The 19621-nt window shown below is 42.0% G+C and overlaps 1 protein-coding gene across 3 annotated transcripts; it reads right to left on the bottom strand.

Moving 5' to 3' along the window:
• Window positions 1–352: 352 nt before the first annotated feature.
• On the bottom strand, window positions 353–18489 carry LOC116625559 (zinc finger protein 501-like). Of its 3 annotated transcripts, none has more exons than XM_032394208.1 (5): window positions 18093–18489; window positions 16411–16496; window positions 16020–16117; window positions 13715–13841; window positions 353–603 (listed from the first exon to the last, which is right to left on the bottom strand). In XM_032394208.1, the coding sequence occupies exons 2-5, from the start codon at window positions 16442–16444 to the stop codon at window positions 509–511; spliced, it is 354 nt and encodes a 117-aa protein (XP_032250099.1). In that variant the 5' UTR covers window positions 16445–16496; window positions 18093–18489; the 3' UTR covers window positions 353–508. The 3 variants fall into 3 exon arrangements, with proteins under 3 accessions (XP_032250099.1, XP_032250096.1, XP_032250097.1); XM_032394205.1 differs by lacking the exon at window positions 353–603 and adding an exon at window positions 8197–9489; XM_032394206.1 differs by lacking the exons at window positions 353–603; window positions 18093–18489 and adding an exon at window positions 8197–9489 and having other exon boundaries at window positions 16411–16688.
• Window positions 18490–19621: the final 1132 nt, after the last annotated feature.

Genomic DNA, 19621 nt, shown 5'->3' with positions numbered 1-19621 from the left:
GACTTTAGTTGCCCCTGATGTATTACAGTTGCTTCTTTATTTATCTGCTTGCTTCTTCGTTTTCACTCACACGTTTTACCCTAAATCCTGGTGCCACGTTAATCTTTTAAATACAGCTAAGTCTTGGTTAAAGAGGGTAATAGATTTGGAGGTGGCACAAAGTCAAGGATAGCCTCAAATTACAGTTAAATTTAAACCAGTCAGAACATGATTCAAATTAGACGTCATGCAAATATTTGATTTGAATGCTTGATTGAAGCTTCATTTATTATTTAGGAACACATTTATGAATTGACAACATAATAATGTAAAACTGGTACAAGTCTAAGGGCCTAGGCACACACAACTCCGCATAAGTTGACAAAAGTAGTCAAAAAGTTGATAACCTATTAAGTCATTATTGTTTGTTTCCTAAGTGACCTTTCTTCTGGTAGAAAATTAGAACATGGTGTGAAGCGGCCCAAACCCAACAACATGCTCACTTCTTCTGCCCTCCATACACCCGCCCTCACTGTTTTAGATCTTGTGAGAAACCGGAACAGCCCTGGAAATATCCTCCCTCTCCACTCGCGATTAGGACCACCACATTCCTCTTGGGCGGGTCTGTGGGAGGAAGGGATAGGACACATTAGCTACATGTCCAGTTGTCAAGGAGGGAGAGATTGCTATAGCACAGTAGAAACAATGTGGAATCAGTTGTTTCCAATCACCAGATGATTTTATTTTATTTTTTATTTTTTTTAAGATTTTATTTATTTGACAGAGAGAGCACAAGCAGAGGGAGAGAGAGGGAGAAGCAGGCTCCTTGCTGAGCAAGGAGCCCGATGTGGGACTCGATCCCAGGACCCTGGGATCATGACCTGGGCCGAAGGCAGACGCTTAACCGACTGAGCCACCCAGGCATCCCAACAGATGACTTTTAGTGCATAGCTGTGTTAGCTGCTTGGAGCACTTTCATTCATTTCATAAATGCTCTGTTTTTTTCTTAAACTGCAATTTCTCTGTAAATTGGTCAGTCCATCCCCGGACTATCAAGAATACAAAAGATTTAGAGGCACCTGAGTGGTTCAATCAGTTAAGCGTCCAACTCTTGATCTCAGCTCAGGTCTTGATCTCAGGATTATGAGTTCAAGCCCTGTGTTGAGCTCCATGCTGGACATGGATCCTACTTAAAAGGAAAAAGAAATACAGAAGATTTACTTACTTTAAATGTGGGAATTTAAATACAGAAAGTAGCCAAATAAAAGTATTTTTCTAAAAGGATATTTTTCGGGGTGCCTGGGTGGCTCAGTCGTTAGCGTCTGCCTTCTGCTCAGGTCATGATCCCAGAGTCCTGGGATCAAGCCCCGCATCGGGCTCTCTGCTTGGCGGGAAGCCTGCTTCTCCCTCTCCCCCTCCCCCTGCTTGTGTTCCCTCTCTCGCTGTGTCTCTTTCTGTCAAATAAATAAATAAAATCTTTAAAAATTTTTTTGGGGCACCTGGGTGGCTCAGTCATTAAGCGTCTGCCTTCGGCTCAGGTCATGGTCTCAGGGTCCTGGGATCGAGCCCTGCATCGGGCTCCCTGCTCTGCGGGAAGCCTGCTTCTCCCTCTCCCACTCCCCCTGCTTGTGTTCCCTCTCTCGCTGTGTCTCTCTCTGTCAAATAAATAAATCTTTAAAAAAAAAATTTTTTTTTCATTTCTTCCTTGAAACTATGAACAAAGTTATCACCAACCACTTGTCTGGTTATCTGAATGATGCATTTTATTTCTTTGTCAATGGTGGCACTCCCTTAAAATTATTCATATATTTTTATTAAAAGTGTATTTAGTGACCAAAACTAATAGATAATATCTTGAAATTTATTGAGCATCTCCCTGTGTGCCAGGGACTATTCCATGTGCTTTACATGAATTAATTTATAGCATCCACATAACAACTCTGTGAAGTCGGCGCTCTTGTTTTCCTCAGTGTACAGATGAGGAAAGTGGATCACAGGAAAATGTTTGCCACATTCAGGAGGCATGGCTGCGTGCTCGTTTACATTTTGAGTGGGGCTGCACTGTGACTTAGGGTTGAACCTGCAAGGAGGTTGGTCAAGTTGTGGGTAAAGGGTGATAAAATGAAAATGAGCTTTCAAATCACTCACCTGGGGCTATGTATATAGTCCCAGCAATCTCGCCACCGGCTTGGACAGCACCGACTGAGATCCCCAATCAGAGCAGGGAGAGAAGGGTGAGCTCGGCAGCTGTAGTAGGATACAGGGTTTTCAGGCCCTGTCAGGAGGCATATGGTTCCCTGAAGGGCCCCTGAGATGAAGCTTCCAGACCCCCAAATGGAAAATCCTAGAGTGAAATTGGTAACAAACAGATGTCTCTGTTGATTTCCTGTCACAAAGATGATGACCCAAACTGGCCAGTAACTCCAGGTTGTGAGTCTGAGTTTAAAAAGTGCAAATGAAGTTTTAGAATTTCCTAAAAGCTACCAATATCTTTACAGTTTTTTAAATGAGTTTTTAAATAAATGTGTCCACAAAGAGTCTTTGATTTCCTTGGGCATGATGAAAATCACTGAATCTCCTCCATTCCAGCTTTCCCACCTCCAGATGATCCCATATAATGTGTTCAGGGCAGGGATGAGGGTGAGGCAAGTGACGCATTCACCTTGGGTGCAAAACTTAAGAGGGCACCAAAAAAGTCAGTAATCAAGAGAAATGTTTTTGGTTTTTTTTTTAAGATTATTTATTTATTTATTTGACAGAGAGAGACACAGCAAGAGAGGGAACACAAGCAGGGAGAGTGGGAGAGGGAGAAGCAGGCTTCCCGTGGAACAGAAGCCCAATGCGGGGCTCGATCCCAGGACCCTGGGACCATGACCTGAGCCGAAGGCAGACGCTTAACGACTGAGCCACCCAGGCGCCCCTCAAGAGAAATGTTTTAATGCAATATTTTCTAAATCAAAATTAATGCAGGGGCTCCTGGCTGGCTCAGTCAGTAGGGCATGTGACTCTTGATCTCAGGGTTGTGAGTTCAGGCCCCACGTTGGGTGTAGAGATTACTTTAAAAATCTTTAAAAAGGGGGCGCCTGGGTGGCACAGTCTGTTGAACGTCGGACTCTTGGTTTTCGGCTCAGGTCATGATCTTGGGATTGACCACACCCACCCCCACCTCGTCAGGCTCCCCACTGAGCTCAGAGTCTGCTTGGGACTCTCTCTGCCCCTCCTCTCTCTCAAATAAATAAATAAATAAATCTTTTAAAAAAATCTTTAAAACAATTAATGCAAAAAATCGATGAAAAACAAAATATCAAGATTTTAAATAAGGTAAGCTGTGGTTTGCTTGTTTTATAACCCAGGGTTTTTGTGCACTTGGGTGTTATTTCCAATCAGCTCCTGGTTCCTGGGCCATGAAGCCATCACATCCCAGTTTCTGCAGGTTGACAATGGTGTGCAAACAGACTGGGCAATGTGGACTTGGTATGTAGTCATTTTTTTAATTTTTATTTTTTTAAGTAAATCTTATGCCCAACAAGGGGCTTGAACTTACAAAACCAGAAATCGAGAGTCACATGCTCTACTGACTGAGCCAGCCAGGTGCCTGCCCCATAGTCATTCTTTTAAATTATGGAGCTTGCATTAAATTTTCCAATCTGGTTCAAAACATGGTAAAATATTTTGGTAAGTATATATAGGGGTACATATGTTTCTTTTTGCCTCAGTATCCGATATGGCTTGGAATAGCACTGGATGGGTATTAAAATTTTTGGAGGGGGGCCTGGGTGGCTCAGTCGCTTTGGCATCTGACTCTTGGTTTCAGCTCAGGTCGTGATCTCAGGGTCCTGGGATCAAGCCCCGCGTGGCTCTGGACTCCGTGTGGAATCTGTTTGAGACTTATTCCCCCTCCCTCTCCCTCTCCCTCTGGTCCTCCCCCCTGCTCATGCTCTCTCTCCAAAGTAAATAAATAAAATCTTCAAAAAAAATTTTTTTGAGTGGCTCAAAAGTCAAAACAAAATACAGTGAAGGGCGGCACTCTACCCTGCTCCGTTCACTTCATTCCCTCCAACCCCCACATGTAATTTTCCTGCATGTTCTTTCAGTTTTGTTTTGTTTTGCTTTGTTATGTAAAAGCCGCCATACACAGAGTACCAATCTTTGCCTTTGTTGATGCTCTATATTGTGTATCTGCTTTGTATTTTAAAATTTCTCCTCTTTATTTTTTTTAAGATTTTATTTATTTGAGAGAAAGAGAAAGAGTGCGAGTGGTGAGGGAGGGGCAGAGGTAGAGGCAGACTCCCCGCTGAGCAGGGAGCCTGACTCAGGGCCCCATCCCAGGACCTTGGGATCAGGACCTGAGTTGAAGGCAGATGCTTAATGGACTGAGCCACCCAGGCGCCCAACTTCTGCTCTTTCTTATGTATTTCCTTTTACTTTGTGTTTAATTTGCTTCCACTTTTAGTCTTTCAATGGAAATTGGAATGATGGATTTTCAACCTTCTTTTCTAATGTTAGGTAGTTTAATGCAGGAGATTTCTCTCTATACGTTGCTTTAGTTGTATCCCACAAGTTTGGATATGTTGCATCTTCATTATTATTCAGTCGAAAAATGTTTTTCGATGTCTATTTTATTTCTTCTTTTCTCTTTGGTTATTTAATGGTGTTTTCCCTTAATTTCTTGGAAGTTGAGGCTTCTTCCCCCATTACCTGTTAGTAGTATCTAGATTAATCCCACTAGTCAAAGAGTATTATATATTATTTCAACCCATTTTCCTTTAAAATTTTTTACTTGGATTAATTAGAGGTATGGCATTTAATTTCCAAATATTTGGGGATTTCCTATCTTATTTTATTGATCTGTACTTTCATTAAATGTAATAGAGAATACTCTCAGTCCTTTGAACTTACTGAGCCTTGCTTTAAGGGCCAGCGTATAACCTAACTTGGTGAACATCCATGTGCACTTGAAGGGAATGTGCACTCTGAAGTTGTGTGTTCCATGTGCATACTATATTCTATATGTGCCAATCAATTCAAAGTGGTAGTGCTGTTCAGCTTTTCTAGATCTTTAATATTTTTTTGTGTACATGTTCTAGCATCTGCTGAGAATGGGTTATTAAATTTTTTTTTAAAGACTCATCCATTTATTTTAGAAAGAGAGCACGTGAGAGCGCAAGCATGGGGTGGGGGGCAGAGGGAGAGAATCCTCAAGCAGATTTCCTGCTGAACACGGAGCCTGATGCAGGGCTCAATCTCATGACCCATGAGATCATGACCTGAGCCAAAACCAAGAGTCAGATGCTCAATCAACTGAGCCAGCCAGGTGCCCCTGGAGTGTTAAAATTTCTAATTATAAAATTGTGGATTGTTCTTTTTAAAACTTTAGTTCTGTCAGTTTTTACCTTGTGATTTTGGAAGCCCTGATGTGAGGCACATAATATATTAATAACTTAAAATTATACATCTTACTTATAATATTAACATGTCATATTTGTAACCCAGTTACACATTATAAGAATTCCTAACCTTGATGAATTGACCATTTTAACATTACAAAATGTCCTTCTGTATCTATGATGATACCTTTTTTTTTGATACCCTTCTTCTTGAATTGTTTGATCTGATATGAATATGTCCACTCCAGCTTTCTTATGATTAGTGTTTTCACTGTCTCTTTTTTTTTTTAATGTTTTATTTATTTATTCATGAGAGTCAGAGAGAGAGAGAGAGAGAGGCAGAGGCAGAGGGAGAAGCAGGTTCCCCGCCTAGCAGGGAGCCCGATGCGGGACTCGATCCCAGGACCCTGGGATCATGACCTGAGCCGAAGGCAGACGCTTAACCATCTGAGCCACCCAGGCGCCCTTCACTGTGTCTCTTTATCTTTTGTTCTTTTTTTTTTTATCTTTTGAACTTTCAACCTATGTTTCTGTATTTAACATGTGCCTCTTTTACATATAGTTGGGTCATGTTTCTTTTTTTTTTAATATCTTATTTATTTATTTGACAGAGAGAGACATAGTGAGAGCAGGAACACAAGCAGGGGGAGTGGGAGAGGGGAGAAGCAGGCTTCCTGCTGAGCAGGGAGCCCAATGCGGTACTCGATCCCAGGACCCTGGGATCATGACCTGAGCCGAAGGCAGACGCTTAATGACTGAGCCACCCAGGCACCCCGTGGGTCATGCTTCTTTATTCAGTCTTGTAATCTTTGAGTTTTATTTGGCGTGTTTCTTTTACATTTAATGTAATTACTGGTATGGTTGAACTTAGGTCTACCATTTTGCTACCTATTTAGGATTTGTCCCATCCATGCCTCTCTTTCTCCTTTCCTGCCTTCTTTTGGATTAAACATTTTTTATTTCTTTTAATTTTTTTTTTAATTTTTTTTTATGGATTAAACATTTTTTAACATGTAATTTAGTTCCTCTACTTGCATTATCATTTAATGGATATTCTATATGGATTACAGTATCATCTGTAATTTCTCATAATCTCCTTAGCGTTATTATTCTTTTTCATATTAAATGTAGAAACTTTTTTTTTAAATTTTATTTATTTGAGAGAGAGAATGAGATAGAGAGAGAGAGCATGAGAGGGGGGAGGGTCAGAAGGAGAAGCAGACTCCCCGCCGAGCAGGGAGCCCGATGCGGGGCTCGATCCCGGGACTCCAGGATCATGACCTGAGCCGAAGGCAGTCGCCCAACCAACTGAGCCACCCAGGCGCCCCTAAATGTAAAAACATTTTTTATTTACCCTTCCTCCCACCTACATCCCTTGAAGTTCAGTATTAAGTTGTGCACACAACTGAATTTTATTATAATTTCAGGAAATTCTAAGATACCAACAATACAGTTGGAGTCAAAAGTTTAACTATATGGGGGTGCCTGGGTGGCTCAGTCGGTTGAGCATCTGTCTTTGGCTCAGGTCATGATCCCAGGGTGGGATCAAATCCCGAGTAGGGCTCCCTGCTCAGCTAGGAGTCTGCTTTCCCGCTCCCTCTGCTCCTCCCCCCGCTAGTGCTAGCTCCCTCTCACTCTCTCTCAAATAAATAAAATCTTAAAAAAAAAATGTTAACTCTTTCAAGTTCCCTTCTAGTCACTCTGTCTCTCCTGACTTCTGGTCTGTAGGTCCTCCTCTTGTTTCTCACAGTAAATATTTGCCACCATTGGGCTATGGGTAGCAAGCACAATATATGATCCTCATAGGCAGAAGTGATTGAGAAAGCTGTAACCAGGCTTAAAGGAGCACATTTAGCAAGGGTGAGGGCCAGAGCAGAAGTTAGTACCAGGCAGCTCAATTCACACAAAGTCAGAGAAAACAAAAAAGGTCCAAACAAAAGGATCCAAAGTCAGGTTAAAAAAAAAAAAAATGACTTATATAATTAGCAACAGAAAGAAAAGGCAGAGACAAGACACAAAGAGCTCTTGAGAGCCGATGTAAATTGTTATTATCCTTTCAGCTGCCTGTACTTCTCCTACCTTATTGAGTTGATCCTTGTGCAAAAAGAGTCTAAATCAGTGGTTCTTAATCTTGGCTGCATATCGGAACTACCTGAGGAGTTTTTAAATTCCTGATGCCCAGGCTACACCCTAGTCCAAATTTAATCTGAATTCTCTGGGGCTGGGAGCCAGGTATTTTTTTTTTAAAGCTCCTCAGATGATTTCAGTGTACATCCAGGGTTAACAAGCACTAGTGTAAATGTTTGCAAGTGTGCAAGTGAACACATGGAGTGTAGGGACAGAGAAAAAGGATTTCCTGGGCTTAGATTTTTTTTTTTTTTCTCTAGAGAAACTTTCTGGTGATTTTCCTCTTTGGGATCCTGATCCTCCCCACTTGGCTTCAGATTAAAACTACTATTTAGACAGCCATCAGCCTCAAGTACTGTTCAGTCTGCTCCTCTGATTAGTTTTTCTGTGATATCAGATGCTTAGCTTCTGAGTCTGTTTCTCTGACTAAACCAGACTTTCTCCTTCTGTGTTTCTCTAGGATTTTTCCTCACTACTTCAGCTTTTTGAGGTTTGTGACTGTACCTCTTGTCCTCTTCCCATACTTAATAACCTTTCAAGGAAGAGAGCTATTTTTGCATGACACAGCCTCGTGTTTTTGTAGTATACCCTGTAATACTTAGAACAGGTCTACACTATCAGGAGAGAATACACTTTTTTCCTTTTTTTTTTTTTTTTTAAGTAAACTCTATGCCCAACATGGGGCTTGAACTCACAACCCCAGATCAAGAGTTGCATGCTCTACCAATTGAGCCACCTGGGTGCCCCGAGACTACATAATTATTTCATGAATTTACTGCATTCTATCCATCATGAATTTCTTTGTGTTGATGAAAGGCTGAACGCACACTAAACGTTTTCTCACATTTCTTACACTTGTAGTGTTTTTCTCCCATATGGGTTTTCTGGTGTTGAATAAGAGATGAACTCTGGCTGAAGGCTTTGTCACAATCATTGCATTTATACGGTTTCTCTCCAGTATGAGTTCTCAGATGCTTTGTAAGAGATGAGCTCTGGCTGAAGGCTTTCTTGCATTCTTTACATTTGTAAGGTTTCTCTCCAGTATGAATTCTCTGATGTCTTACAAGAGCTGAGCGGTCACTGAAGGCTTTCCCACATTCGTTACATTTGTAAGGTTTCTCCCCAGTATGAGTTCCTTGATGTTGTATAAGAGCTGAACAGTAACTGAAAGCTTTCCCACATTCACTGCATTCATATGGCTTTTCCCCTGTATGAGTTCTCTGATGTTGGGTCAGGCCGGACCTGTCACTAAAGGCTTTCCCACACTCTGTACATCCATAGGGTTTTTCTCCAGTATGAACCCTTTGATGTTTAATAAGGGATGAGGTGTCATTGAAAGCTTTCCCACATTCCTTGCATTTATAGGGTTTCTCTCCAGTATGGATTCTGTGATGTTGAATAAGGTATGTGCTTTGGTTGAAGGCCTTCCCACATTCACTGCACTCATAGGGCTTTTCTCCAGTATGAATGATGTGATGTTGGATGAGGGCTGACCGATGACTGAAAGCCTTCCCACATTCGTTACACTCATAGGGTTTCTCTCCAGTGTGAATCCTCTGATGCTGAATAAGTGATGAGCTCCGACTGAAGGCCTTTCCACACTCGTTACATACATAAGGCTTCTCTCCAGTATGAATTCTCTGATGTAAGATAAAGGCTGAGTAGTAACTGAAGGATTTCCCACATTCATTGCACTTCCAAGGCTTTTTCACTGAGTAAATGTTGCGATGTCGAATTGGGTTTGAACTCTCCCCAGTTTCACTACAATCCTCCACAGGGTTTTTCTTGCGTTTAATTATGACTTGCCTTAAATCTTTCTCCTGATTTCCTTGCTGCCTTTCTAATGTGCCTTCACATTGCCAGGCTTCTATCAATCTGGAGTCCCAGGACTCATCCTTTTTAAGTCTCTCCATTATCAGCTCTCTTTCAGGAGACACTTCTTCATAAAGTCCCTGCTTTGAAAAGGATTCTTTAGTTTCAGGTATAGATTCGGAATCTGAAATAAATAAAAAGTACAAGTGTTTGTGTTCTCTGTGTTGAGAGAAAAAAACAGCTGAGTTGGGGCGCCTGGGTGGCTCAGTCGTTAAGCGTCTGCCTTCGGCTCAGGTCGTGATCCCAGGGTCCTGGGATCGAGCCCCGCATCGGGCTCCCTGCTCAGTGGGAAGCCTGCTTCTCCCTCTCCCACTCCCCCTGCTTGTGTTCCCTCTCTCGCTGTGTCTCTCTCTGTCAAATAAATAAAATCTTAAAAAACAAAACAAAACAAAACAAAAAACAGCTGAGTTGGCAAGAAGAAAAGAAAAGAAAAATGATGCTTCTTAAACATGTTTTTAGAATGTTTTCAGAAAGCGCTTCCTGGCAATGGCAGAGGAAGTTTCAGGGACTAACAGAGATGGGAGAATGGCTAATACAAGGCACAATAAGAGGACGAAGAGGAGGCTCTACCTAAGAGAATGGAAAACTGAGCAGACAAGTCAGGAAGGAGGATAAGCTAGCAGGATGAGAATAAATGTTAATATAAAATATCTGAGGAAGGGTAGAAAGATGAAAACACAAGTTGAGATTGGGCAGTTTTGAAAAAGTACAAGACAAAAAAAATCACTTCTAATAATCACCTGGGAATAATCATTTTTTGACTTTTTAAATAGTTCCCTCTGATTCCCCCCCCTTTTTTTTTGAGAGAGAGCAGGGGCAGGGGGTGGATGGGGCAGAGGGAGAGGGAGAATCTCAAGCAGGCTCCATGCATGGAGCCTAATGAGGGGGCTCAGTCTCACGACCCTGAGATCATGATCTGAGCTGAAATCAAGAGTCAGACGCTTAACCAACTGAACCACCCAGGCGCCCCGCTCCAGTCCCTTTTTAAAAGCACAGATTTTTTTCATGTTCACCATACACTTTATTTATTTATTTATTTATTTATTTATTTAGAAGATTTTATTTATTTATTTAACAGAGAGAGAGACAACGAGAGAGAGAACACAAGCAGGGGGAGCGGGAGAGGGAGAAGCAGGCTTCCTGTGGAGCAGGGAGCCCAATGCGGGGCTCGATCCCAGGACCCTGGGATCATGACCTGAGCCGAAGGCAGACGCTTAACCGACTGAGCCACCCAGGTGCCCCCACTTTATTTTTTTTTAACAGACACTTTTTTTTTTTTTAAAGATTTTATTTATTTATTTGAGAGAGAAAGAATGAGACAGAGAGCATGAGAGGGGGAGGATCAGAGGGAGAAGCAGACTCCCTGCTGAGCAGGGAGCCTGATGTGGGACTCGATCCCGGGACTCCAGGATCATGGCCTGAGCTGAAGGCAGTCGCTTAACCAACTGAGCCACCCAGACGCCCTTTAACAGACACTTTAAATATGATTTTGTGTTTCCACTAACCACTGCCCCCTCCTTTCCTTCCTTCTCTCCTTCTTCCCTTCCTTCTTCTCTTCCATTCTTCCTCCTCCCCTTCCTCCCTTCCTTCTCTTTCTCCCTCCTTCCTTTCTTCCTTATTTTTTGGTCATACCCAAATTTCTCAAAAAGGTCTTGTACATTTTCTCATCACATCCTTGCTCCTGTACTCGCTGTAGTCTGGCTTCTCTCCCTACTACTCAGTTGCAACTGCTCTCACTGAAGTTACTAACCATTTATATGTCACCCAAATCCAGTGGATTCTTTTCATTCTTTAGCTTGGCCTCTCAACAGCACTTGACAGTGGTGACCATGCCTCCCCCCAACCACATCCCCCCCTCATTTTTTCCCCCAACTTTATTCGGATATAATTCTGTGATTCTAAGCTGTCCAGGTTTTACTCCTGATCTCTGTTTTCTTGGGACTTTTTCTGTTTCTTCTTCTTAAATGTTGATGCTTCTTGGTATTCAGTCTAAGCTCTCCTTTTTTGCCCCTCCCCATCCCCCACAACATTGTCTCCATTAAAGACCTCCTCCAGGCCACGGTATTAATTGCTTTTTTAGAAAAAGTAAAATATATTTCACATATAACACTGTGTAAATTTAAGGTACACAACACGGTATTTTGATGTATTCATATAATATGATTACTGACGTAGTGATAGCATCTCAATTACGTCACATAATTTCACCTGATTATCCTCTTTCTCCTGACAGTTTATCTTTGTTCTGTAAAAGAACTGGTGACAGGGGCGACTGGGTGGCTCAATCAGTTAGGCATCTGCCTTCAGCTCAGGTTGTGATCCCAAGGTCCTGGGATCGATTCCCACGTCGGACTCTGTGCTCAGCAGAGAGTCTGCTTTTCCCTCTCCCTCTGCCCCTCCCCCTGCTCATTCTCTCTCTCAAATAAATAAATTAATTTAAAAAAATAGACCCAAGGGCACCTGGGTGGCTCAGTTGGTTAAGCGACTGCCTTCGGCTCAGGTCATGATCCTGGAGTCCCTGGATTGAGTCCCGCATCAGGCTCCCTGCTCGGCAGGGAGTCTGCTTCTCCCTCTGACCCTCCCCCCTCTCATGTGCTCTTTCTCTCATTCTCGCTTTCTCAAATAAATAAATAAATAAAATAAAATCTTAAAAAAATAGACCCAATTATATACTGTCCACAAGAAACTTACTTTAAATAGGTTTTTAAAAATGGAAAAAAATATACTATGCAAACAGGAAGCGAGAATGGCTATATTACTATCCTACAAAATAAAATTCGAAACAAGAAATATTACCAAGGTTAAAGAGGGACATTATAAAATGATAAAGGGGTCAGTTCACCAAAAGATAATTTGTTATGTGTATGCATCTAACAAAAGAGTTTCAGGTACATTAAGCAAAATACAATAAGCAAAAACTGATAAAACTAAAACGAGAAATAGACAATACCACAATTATAATTGGAAAATTCAACACTCCTCCGTCAGTAATCAGTAGAAGCCAGTAGACAGGAAATCAGTAAGGATATAGAAGACCTAAATACTCTCAACCAACCTGACCTAATTAAATTTATTTTCAAGTTCACATGGAACATTCATCAAGACTATATTATGGGTAATACAACAAATCTCAGAAATTTAAAAGAACTGAAATCATACAAAGTATCTCTGACCACACAGAACCAAACCACAAAATTGAAAACAAATTTTATTGAAAACCATCTAAAATTTGGAAATCTGTAAATAACCCATGAGTCAAGGAGGAAGTCACAAGTGAAAATAGAAGTTATTTTGAACCACGGAAATGAAAACACCACATATTAAAATTGTGGAATGCAGCCAAAGCAGTCCTTAGAAGAAATTTTATAGCATTAAATGTTCATACTAAGAGAGAAGAAAGATCGTATACCAGTGATTAGGCTTCTACCTTCAGAAACTAAAGGAAGGAGAGAAAATTAGACCTAAAGTTAGCAACGGGGAAAAATAATAAAAATAAGAGCATCAATGAATAAAGTTGAAAACAGAAAACAATAGAAGGAATCAATGAAATCAAAAGCCAGTTCTTTGAAAAGATCAATAAAACTATTAAAATTCTTAAGAAGACCAATAAAATTAAAACAGAGAAGATACAGATTACCAATATCAGGAATGAAAGATGATAAATCATTACCAGAGCGCACAGATCATCTGAATGGTCCTACATCTAGCAAGAGACCAGGATTCAAGGTTAAAAACCTTCCAATAAAGCAAACCCAAGACCCAGATGGCTTTACTGGATTGAGCTTTTGATATCATATCTAATAAAATTTTGCCTTACAAAAAGGTCACAAAGACTGTCTTTAATGGTCCCTCTAGGTTTTATACTTAGTTCTGTGATCCACTGAAAGTAACTGTGTATGGTGGGAGGTATGGATTTTCTTTTGGCATATGGATATCCAATTGTTCCAGTACCATTTATTGAAAAGATTCTCCTTTTTAGCATTGAACTGATTTTTGCATCTTTGTCAGAAATTAATTGACCATATATGTGTGGGTCTATTTCTGGACCATCTGTTCTGTTCCATTGATTTACATCTTCCTTTCACTAGTACCACACTGTTTTGATTACTATAGCTTTAGAAATCTTAAAACCAATGTAATGAAGCTGTCCTTTTTCAATACCAGAGACAGTGAACTTTTACTTGCCAAAAGAGAAAAGAAGCCAATTCTGAGCCCAGAGTGATCAGGGATCTCCTAGGGGATTAACGCTCTGTGGATCTGGAGCAAAACTATGGCATTTTAGATGCCATTAGTTATAGAGGAAACTTATGTCCCAGTAAGCAGTTTGCATTACAAAATAACTTCCTTACCCCAAAATACCAGGCTCCCACAATTCTCCACTTTCATATCCATGCCCATGTATCTTTGGGCAGAACTCAGCTGTTCTTCTTCCACATGAGCGAAATCCATTTCCTCATCCTTGACTGTCACCAATTCCTGGAAGAAAAAGCACATTCTTACAGGACTTAGGGACGAGAACAATCTAGAAGAGGAAGTATTTTTTAATCTGAAGGTTAAACCTTTATTTTAATGGAACAATCTAAAATTTCTAAGTATTAGTCCATGTTAAGGAAAATAATAATAGCTAACATTTATAATATATTTTCTATGTGCTAAGTCCTTTGAACTACCTCTTGCAATGATAACTATATGAAGTAAGTACTATTATTAACATTATTTACAGACGTGAGGATCAGATCTGAGATTTGGACCCAGGCAGTCTGACTCCAAAGCTATACTCTTTTTCTTTTAATTGAAGGATAGTTGACTTAAAATATATCAGTTTCAGGTGTACAACATAGTGATCTGACATCAAATACTCTTAACTATATTTTTCTGTCTCTTACATAGTTTACTAAGTAAATCTAATATAAATTAACCACTGAATGACAACTAAATGTTAATTACTAATTATACTTAGTTGTAGGTGGGGTAAGTCTCAGACATGTAATTTATACTGATTCCTGGAATATTCGGAGATTTTATAGAAATTCTGCTTGATATCCTGATTGTATATAGACAGCCATCCTGTTCTAACAGAAGCTTCTTCTTTCTCTGTACTTAGCGCTATGACTTTTAGATTTATTTAGTTATCCTTTAATAACTACAGTTGTTCTGAACGAATGGATTTACTGATTATAAACTGAAAATAATCAACTGTTCTTCATATTCTATGTTATATTGACATTCATGTGGGTGTAATTAACTGGAGAATACTTTGTGAGAAAGTCAGTCAATAGAATACAGTGGTTAAGGGGCACCTGGGTGGCACAGTCAGTTAAGCATCTGACTCTTGGTTTCAGCTCAAGTCGTGATCTCAGGGTCTTGAGATCAAGCCCCACGTTGGGTTCCACACTTGGCATGAAGTCTGCTTGAGATTCTCTCTCTCCCTCTCCCTCTGCCCCTCCCCCCACTCATGCTCTCTCTCTCTCTCTCTCTCTCTCTCTAAAATAAATAAATAAATCTTAAAAAAAAGAAAAAAAAAGACTACAGTGGTTAAGAGGCATAGGATTTAGGATCAGACATACCTGGGTTCTGATTAGGGTTCAACTATGTTATGATTCTGAGCAAGTTACTGTGAGCCTCAGTTTTTGGTTTGGGGTTTTTTTTTTATGATTTTATTTTTAAGTAATCTCTGCACCCAATGTGGAACTTGAACTTAACAACCCTGAGATCAAGAGTCGCATGCTCCACTGACTGAGCCAGCCAGGTGCCCCTGTGAGCCTCAGTTTTACTGTGAAATAGGCATCATCCCTAACATGATTTTTTGTTTAAAATAAATAATGTCTGAAAAGTGGCTCTAAATGATAGAGTTCCCCTGAACTCAGTCATTAGACCTCTTCTCCATCCATTCTTACATACCTATAAGCAATCTGTTATTTCACCCATATTAAAAAAAAAAAATCCTCAAAAAAACCCCACAAAAACCCAAAAAACAAACCTTCTTTTGTCTTCCTTCTCACTATCACCCTATTTCTGTCCTCTCCTTTAGCATAAAACTCTCCAAAATAGTTGTCCGTAGTCCCTGCCTTCAGTTTGTTTCCTATTCTCTCCTGAATCCTTTCTAATCAGGTTTTCATTCCTACCGTTCCATGCAATTGCTCTTGTCAGTCACCAATGATCTTCATATTTTTAAATCCAATGGTTAATTCTCAGCCCTCATCTTACTTGACTTAGCAGCAGCGTTTAGCACAGCTGATCACTCCCTGCTCCTTGAAACACTTTCTCCAGTTGGTTACCAGGATGCCACACTTTTGACTTTCCCCTACCTCACTGGCCACACATCTTCTCGGTCTCCTTTGCTGGTTCCTCTTCATCTCCCTGACCATTAAGAGTTGAAGAGCTATAGGATTCAGTAATAAAATTTCATCTCTTCTCTGTTCCCTTAGTGATCACAGTTTCGTGGCTTAAAATACCATTCACACAGATTACTCCCAAATTCAAGGCTTGAGCCTGAGCTTTCCCCAGACTTTCAAGTCTTCAAGGAAAAATTACTTTGGTTCAGTTCTCTAGTTGGGGTTGCTGTAGACCTCTGAAGCAAGATGAAAAAAGGAAACAACACACCGTGAACGCCAAGCTAAGATTTCAGAGGAGGGAACTTAACCTCAAACTTGCCTGGAACTCAACAGGAAGGAGCTCGACAGTAGGTTCCATTTCTTCTGTGTTCTGTTTTTGGGGCAGAGAAGCATCCTCACTAGTAATGGCTGGAAGGACTGGGGAGGAAAAAAGCCATGAAGGAGGTACACTCTATTCACTGAGACGAAAACTATCACAAGCCAGCTAAATTATATACTCAAGGCCTACTCAACTTAACTCAAAAAGGTGGGATGAGGATAGAGTAAGATGATAAAGTGAAAGTGCATTGCCCAAAAATCTAAACTTGTAGACCCACAATTCATCAACCTTTTGGAATAGTCTAACAGGGAGTGGAAAAGCGTGACCTTTTATCACAAAAGCAAGCAAAATGGAATATTCTCTCTTCCACGGCTATTTCTATAATTCTTACCTTCCTCCTCAGCTTCAATGGTCAGATAATCCATGATCAGCTTCTCTTTCTTTGTCCTGTTATTGCTATGACTTCCTTCTTCTTTACTGTTTCAGATGAGATAAATATGAACTTTTCAGCAATACATAATCTGCTTCTTTGTGTAAATCATTCAACTCTACTCTGAAGCTCTGGAGAGAGATTTTTGAGGTTAGGCTCGCCATCCTCTGGAATTGGTTCCTGCTCCCTGGGGCATCTCCCTCTCTCTCTCTCTACTCCTAGGAGGCTTATTCTTCTGCATTTAAATCCTAGGGCCTCAGAAGTAATTCTTTGCTTGAAACCTTTATTATTTAGGCTAAATTAATCTCCACAGCTGGAAGACCATTCTCTAGAGTACTGAGATCAGTCACTACATGCCACACCAGGACAAAACCAGGAGAGAATCAGGGCAGGGAACTGTGAGCCTCACACTTGGTTCCAGACTGTGCAAAACTCCCATAAGACCCTAAAGCATACAACTGGCCATATGATTATGTGGCCTGTGATTATGGCCTGTGATTATGGCAGCAGTAACTATAAACAAGGCTTCCACCGTTGGTTCATCCTTACTATTCATACAGACAGGCAGTTGACAGATGGGGCCCTTACACAGTTCATTCCCCACCTGCTCTTTTTTAAAGACCCTGAAAATGTACAGACGGGGATTCCCTTGCATGGTCAGAGTGAGAACAAAAGACTTCAGCAATTAGACAGTAATAGCTGACAGACAAAATGGCTTCCCACCTCTCAAGGGAGAAAAACTAAACTTTTCATCAGGCTGAATGACCATGAGGAACAAAACCAGTCAGTACAGCCTAAGGTGACAAGCTGGCACAAAATTCAACAAAATTTGCAAGGAAAAAAAAAAGATGCCTGCAGCACATCCTGTTGAATGGCTGCCACATCCTGAAACTGCCACCAGAAATTAACTTATTAACTGTATCCTGCTTGTCACTAGGCACCTGAAACTTGTGGTTTGTGCCTATTTAACCCGGAGCCTAATCCTTCCCCTTAGGAGTGTACTCTTGGTTTGTAGCCGAAGGCTGCATTTCCCAGGTTTGCAAACTGCACGGCAACAAAGCTTTTCCCTGCCTCTGACCCAATCCTGGCATTCCAGGCTGTGTGTGCGTGAGAAAGAGACAAGATTCAACCCCTTGCATTGGCTGCAAAATACAGGCAGGCCCCAAAACTCTGATAGAGCAAATCACAGAAGAGTAATGAGTGAGACACGGACACCATTTTTTTCTTTGTGTCCCCCAAGTTCAGAACCTTAAGGCTCTTGGTAGCGTGGCAAGACTTAAGGCCAAAACCGACGGGAGGCGCTCAAGCTCTCCGGCCTCCGCACTCCCGCTCCCAAGACGCCCCCTGTCGGCCACGCCTCCTTCAAGCTCCCGGACTCCACTTCCCAGAGGGCTTAGCGGCAACCGCGCTTCCGGGACGCCTCCTCGCTCAGAGCTAAACCCACAAACCCGGCTCGCCTGCCAGTCAGGGAAGCGGGAGGAGTACGCAGAGCGCGGGGCAGGGGGCCCGGGACGCGCGGGCAGGGCCCAGCCCTTCCCCCCAGCCCCGGGGCCGCAACCTGAGAGCCTGGCTCGGGCACTGGAGCCGCGCGCTTGGACCGGCGGGTCGGAGAGACCCGCGCCTCGGGCCCAGCTTTCTCTTACCCCTAGACGCGCTGCGGTCTCGGCTCCGGCCACAGGGCGGGTCCCCGCAGGGCTGCGCTCTGGGAAAGACGGGACGGGCGGACGGAGTCGCTTTCCGGACTCCCTGAGCTGCGGGGAAACAAAAGGCTCGAGCCCGAGGCTCCGTCTGGAGTCGCATCTGCGCACTTGGAGGCGACCGCGCCAGGTCGGGGGTCCCGGCGGAAGGACTCCACTTCCCAGAGGGCTCGGGGACATCGGTGCCCGTCCTGGGCGGGGGGAGGGGGCGTCTGCAGAGCCAGGGGAGAGAACTGCAGGCCTTCGGTACCAGCCTTAAGGTGGAGATAATACCTCATCTGATAGGTCTCCTTTCTGAGTAAGATGAGAAGCTGTCGTGTAAAAGCTGGGTGACTCAGTTGGTTATGGATCTGCCTTCCGCTCAGGTCCTAATCCCAGCGTCCTGGGTCAGAGCCCCACATCAGGCTCCCGCCTCAGCAGGGGAGTCTGCTTCTGCCTCTCCCTCGGCCCCTCCCTCCCCGCTCGTGCTCGGTCGCTCTCTCATTTCTCTCTCTCAAATAAGTAAAATCTTAAAATAATAATAATAATAAAAATAACAAAAAATTAAAAGCTCCAAATATTTTCAGTGTCTGATTATTGATTGGTGGTGGTTGGGGGTCTGTTACACAAAGTCTTTTCCTTAGCCTTTCTCATTCTTAACAATAAAGCCGCAAATCTGTAAACTGAGTGCTAGTGATTTTGTTGAAAGCATTCTGGCTGATAAAAACCATAGGCAGGGTTGCGAAGCCATTGTCCCGAACCACGAGATATAAAGAAAAAACATGATATTGGAATGAGTTCACAAGGAAAAGTTAGATGTGAGAAAGAGGCAAGTATGAAGATTGGCTTTGAAGTGGAAAATTGTGCGGACCTGGAGTTTATGAACATTGGTACTAGAAGGGCCGCTCTCCTTGAGCCAAAGAGCGACCGGATGAAAGATACTCCTTTCCTCTGTGCAGAAACACTCCAGTTCTTCACTTCAGAAACCAGAAGAAATCAATTGTCATTCCAGTCCAGATGACCATAGTCACCTGAATAGTCTCTCCACATCTAATCTTGCCTTTCTTAATCCATGCTATTCAAGACAGCCAAGATGAACGTTGAAAAATTAAATCTGTTTTATGTCCCTCTCCTCAGAACCCTTCAGTGACTTCCCTCTGCCCTGGAATAAGACATAAACTCCTTAGCACGGTTTATAAAACCCTGCATAGGGGCACCTGGGTGTCTCGGTTGAGCATCTGGATCTCAGCCCAGGTCTTGATCTCAGGGTCCTGAGTTCAAGCTCAGCATTGGGCTCCAGCCTGGGCATGGAGCCTACTTAAAAAAAATTTTTTTTTAATTAAAGAAATAAAAGAATAAAAATATACATACTAGCTAAACTGCAAAATTCTAATAAGGATGACGAAATTAACACATCTTTCTGTTGTGTGCTGTGTAGATACCCACAATACTACTACTATTCATAAAGACTTACAAAGATAGTCAATAGACTATGA

The sequence above is a fragment of the Phoca vitulina genome, unplaced genomic scaffold (assembly GCF_004348235.1).
Source record: "Phoca vitulina isolate PV1807 unplaced genomic scaffold, GSC_HSeal_1.0 scaffold79, whole genome shotgun sequence".
NCBI lineage: Eukaryota > Metazoa > Chordata > Mammalia > Carnivora > Phocidae > Phoca > Phoca vitulina.
Note: the sequence above shows the minus strand (reverse complement) of the source record. Positions and strands in the feature narration are given on the sequence as shown.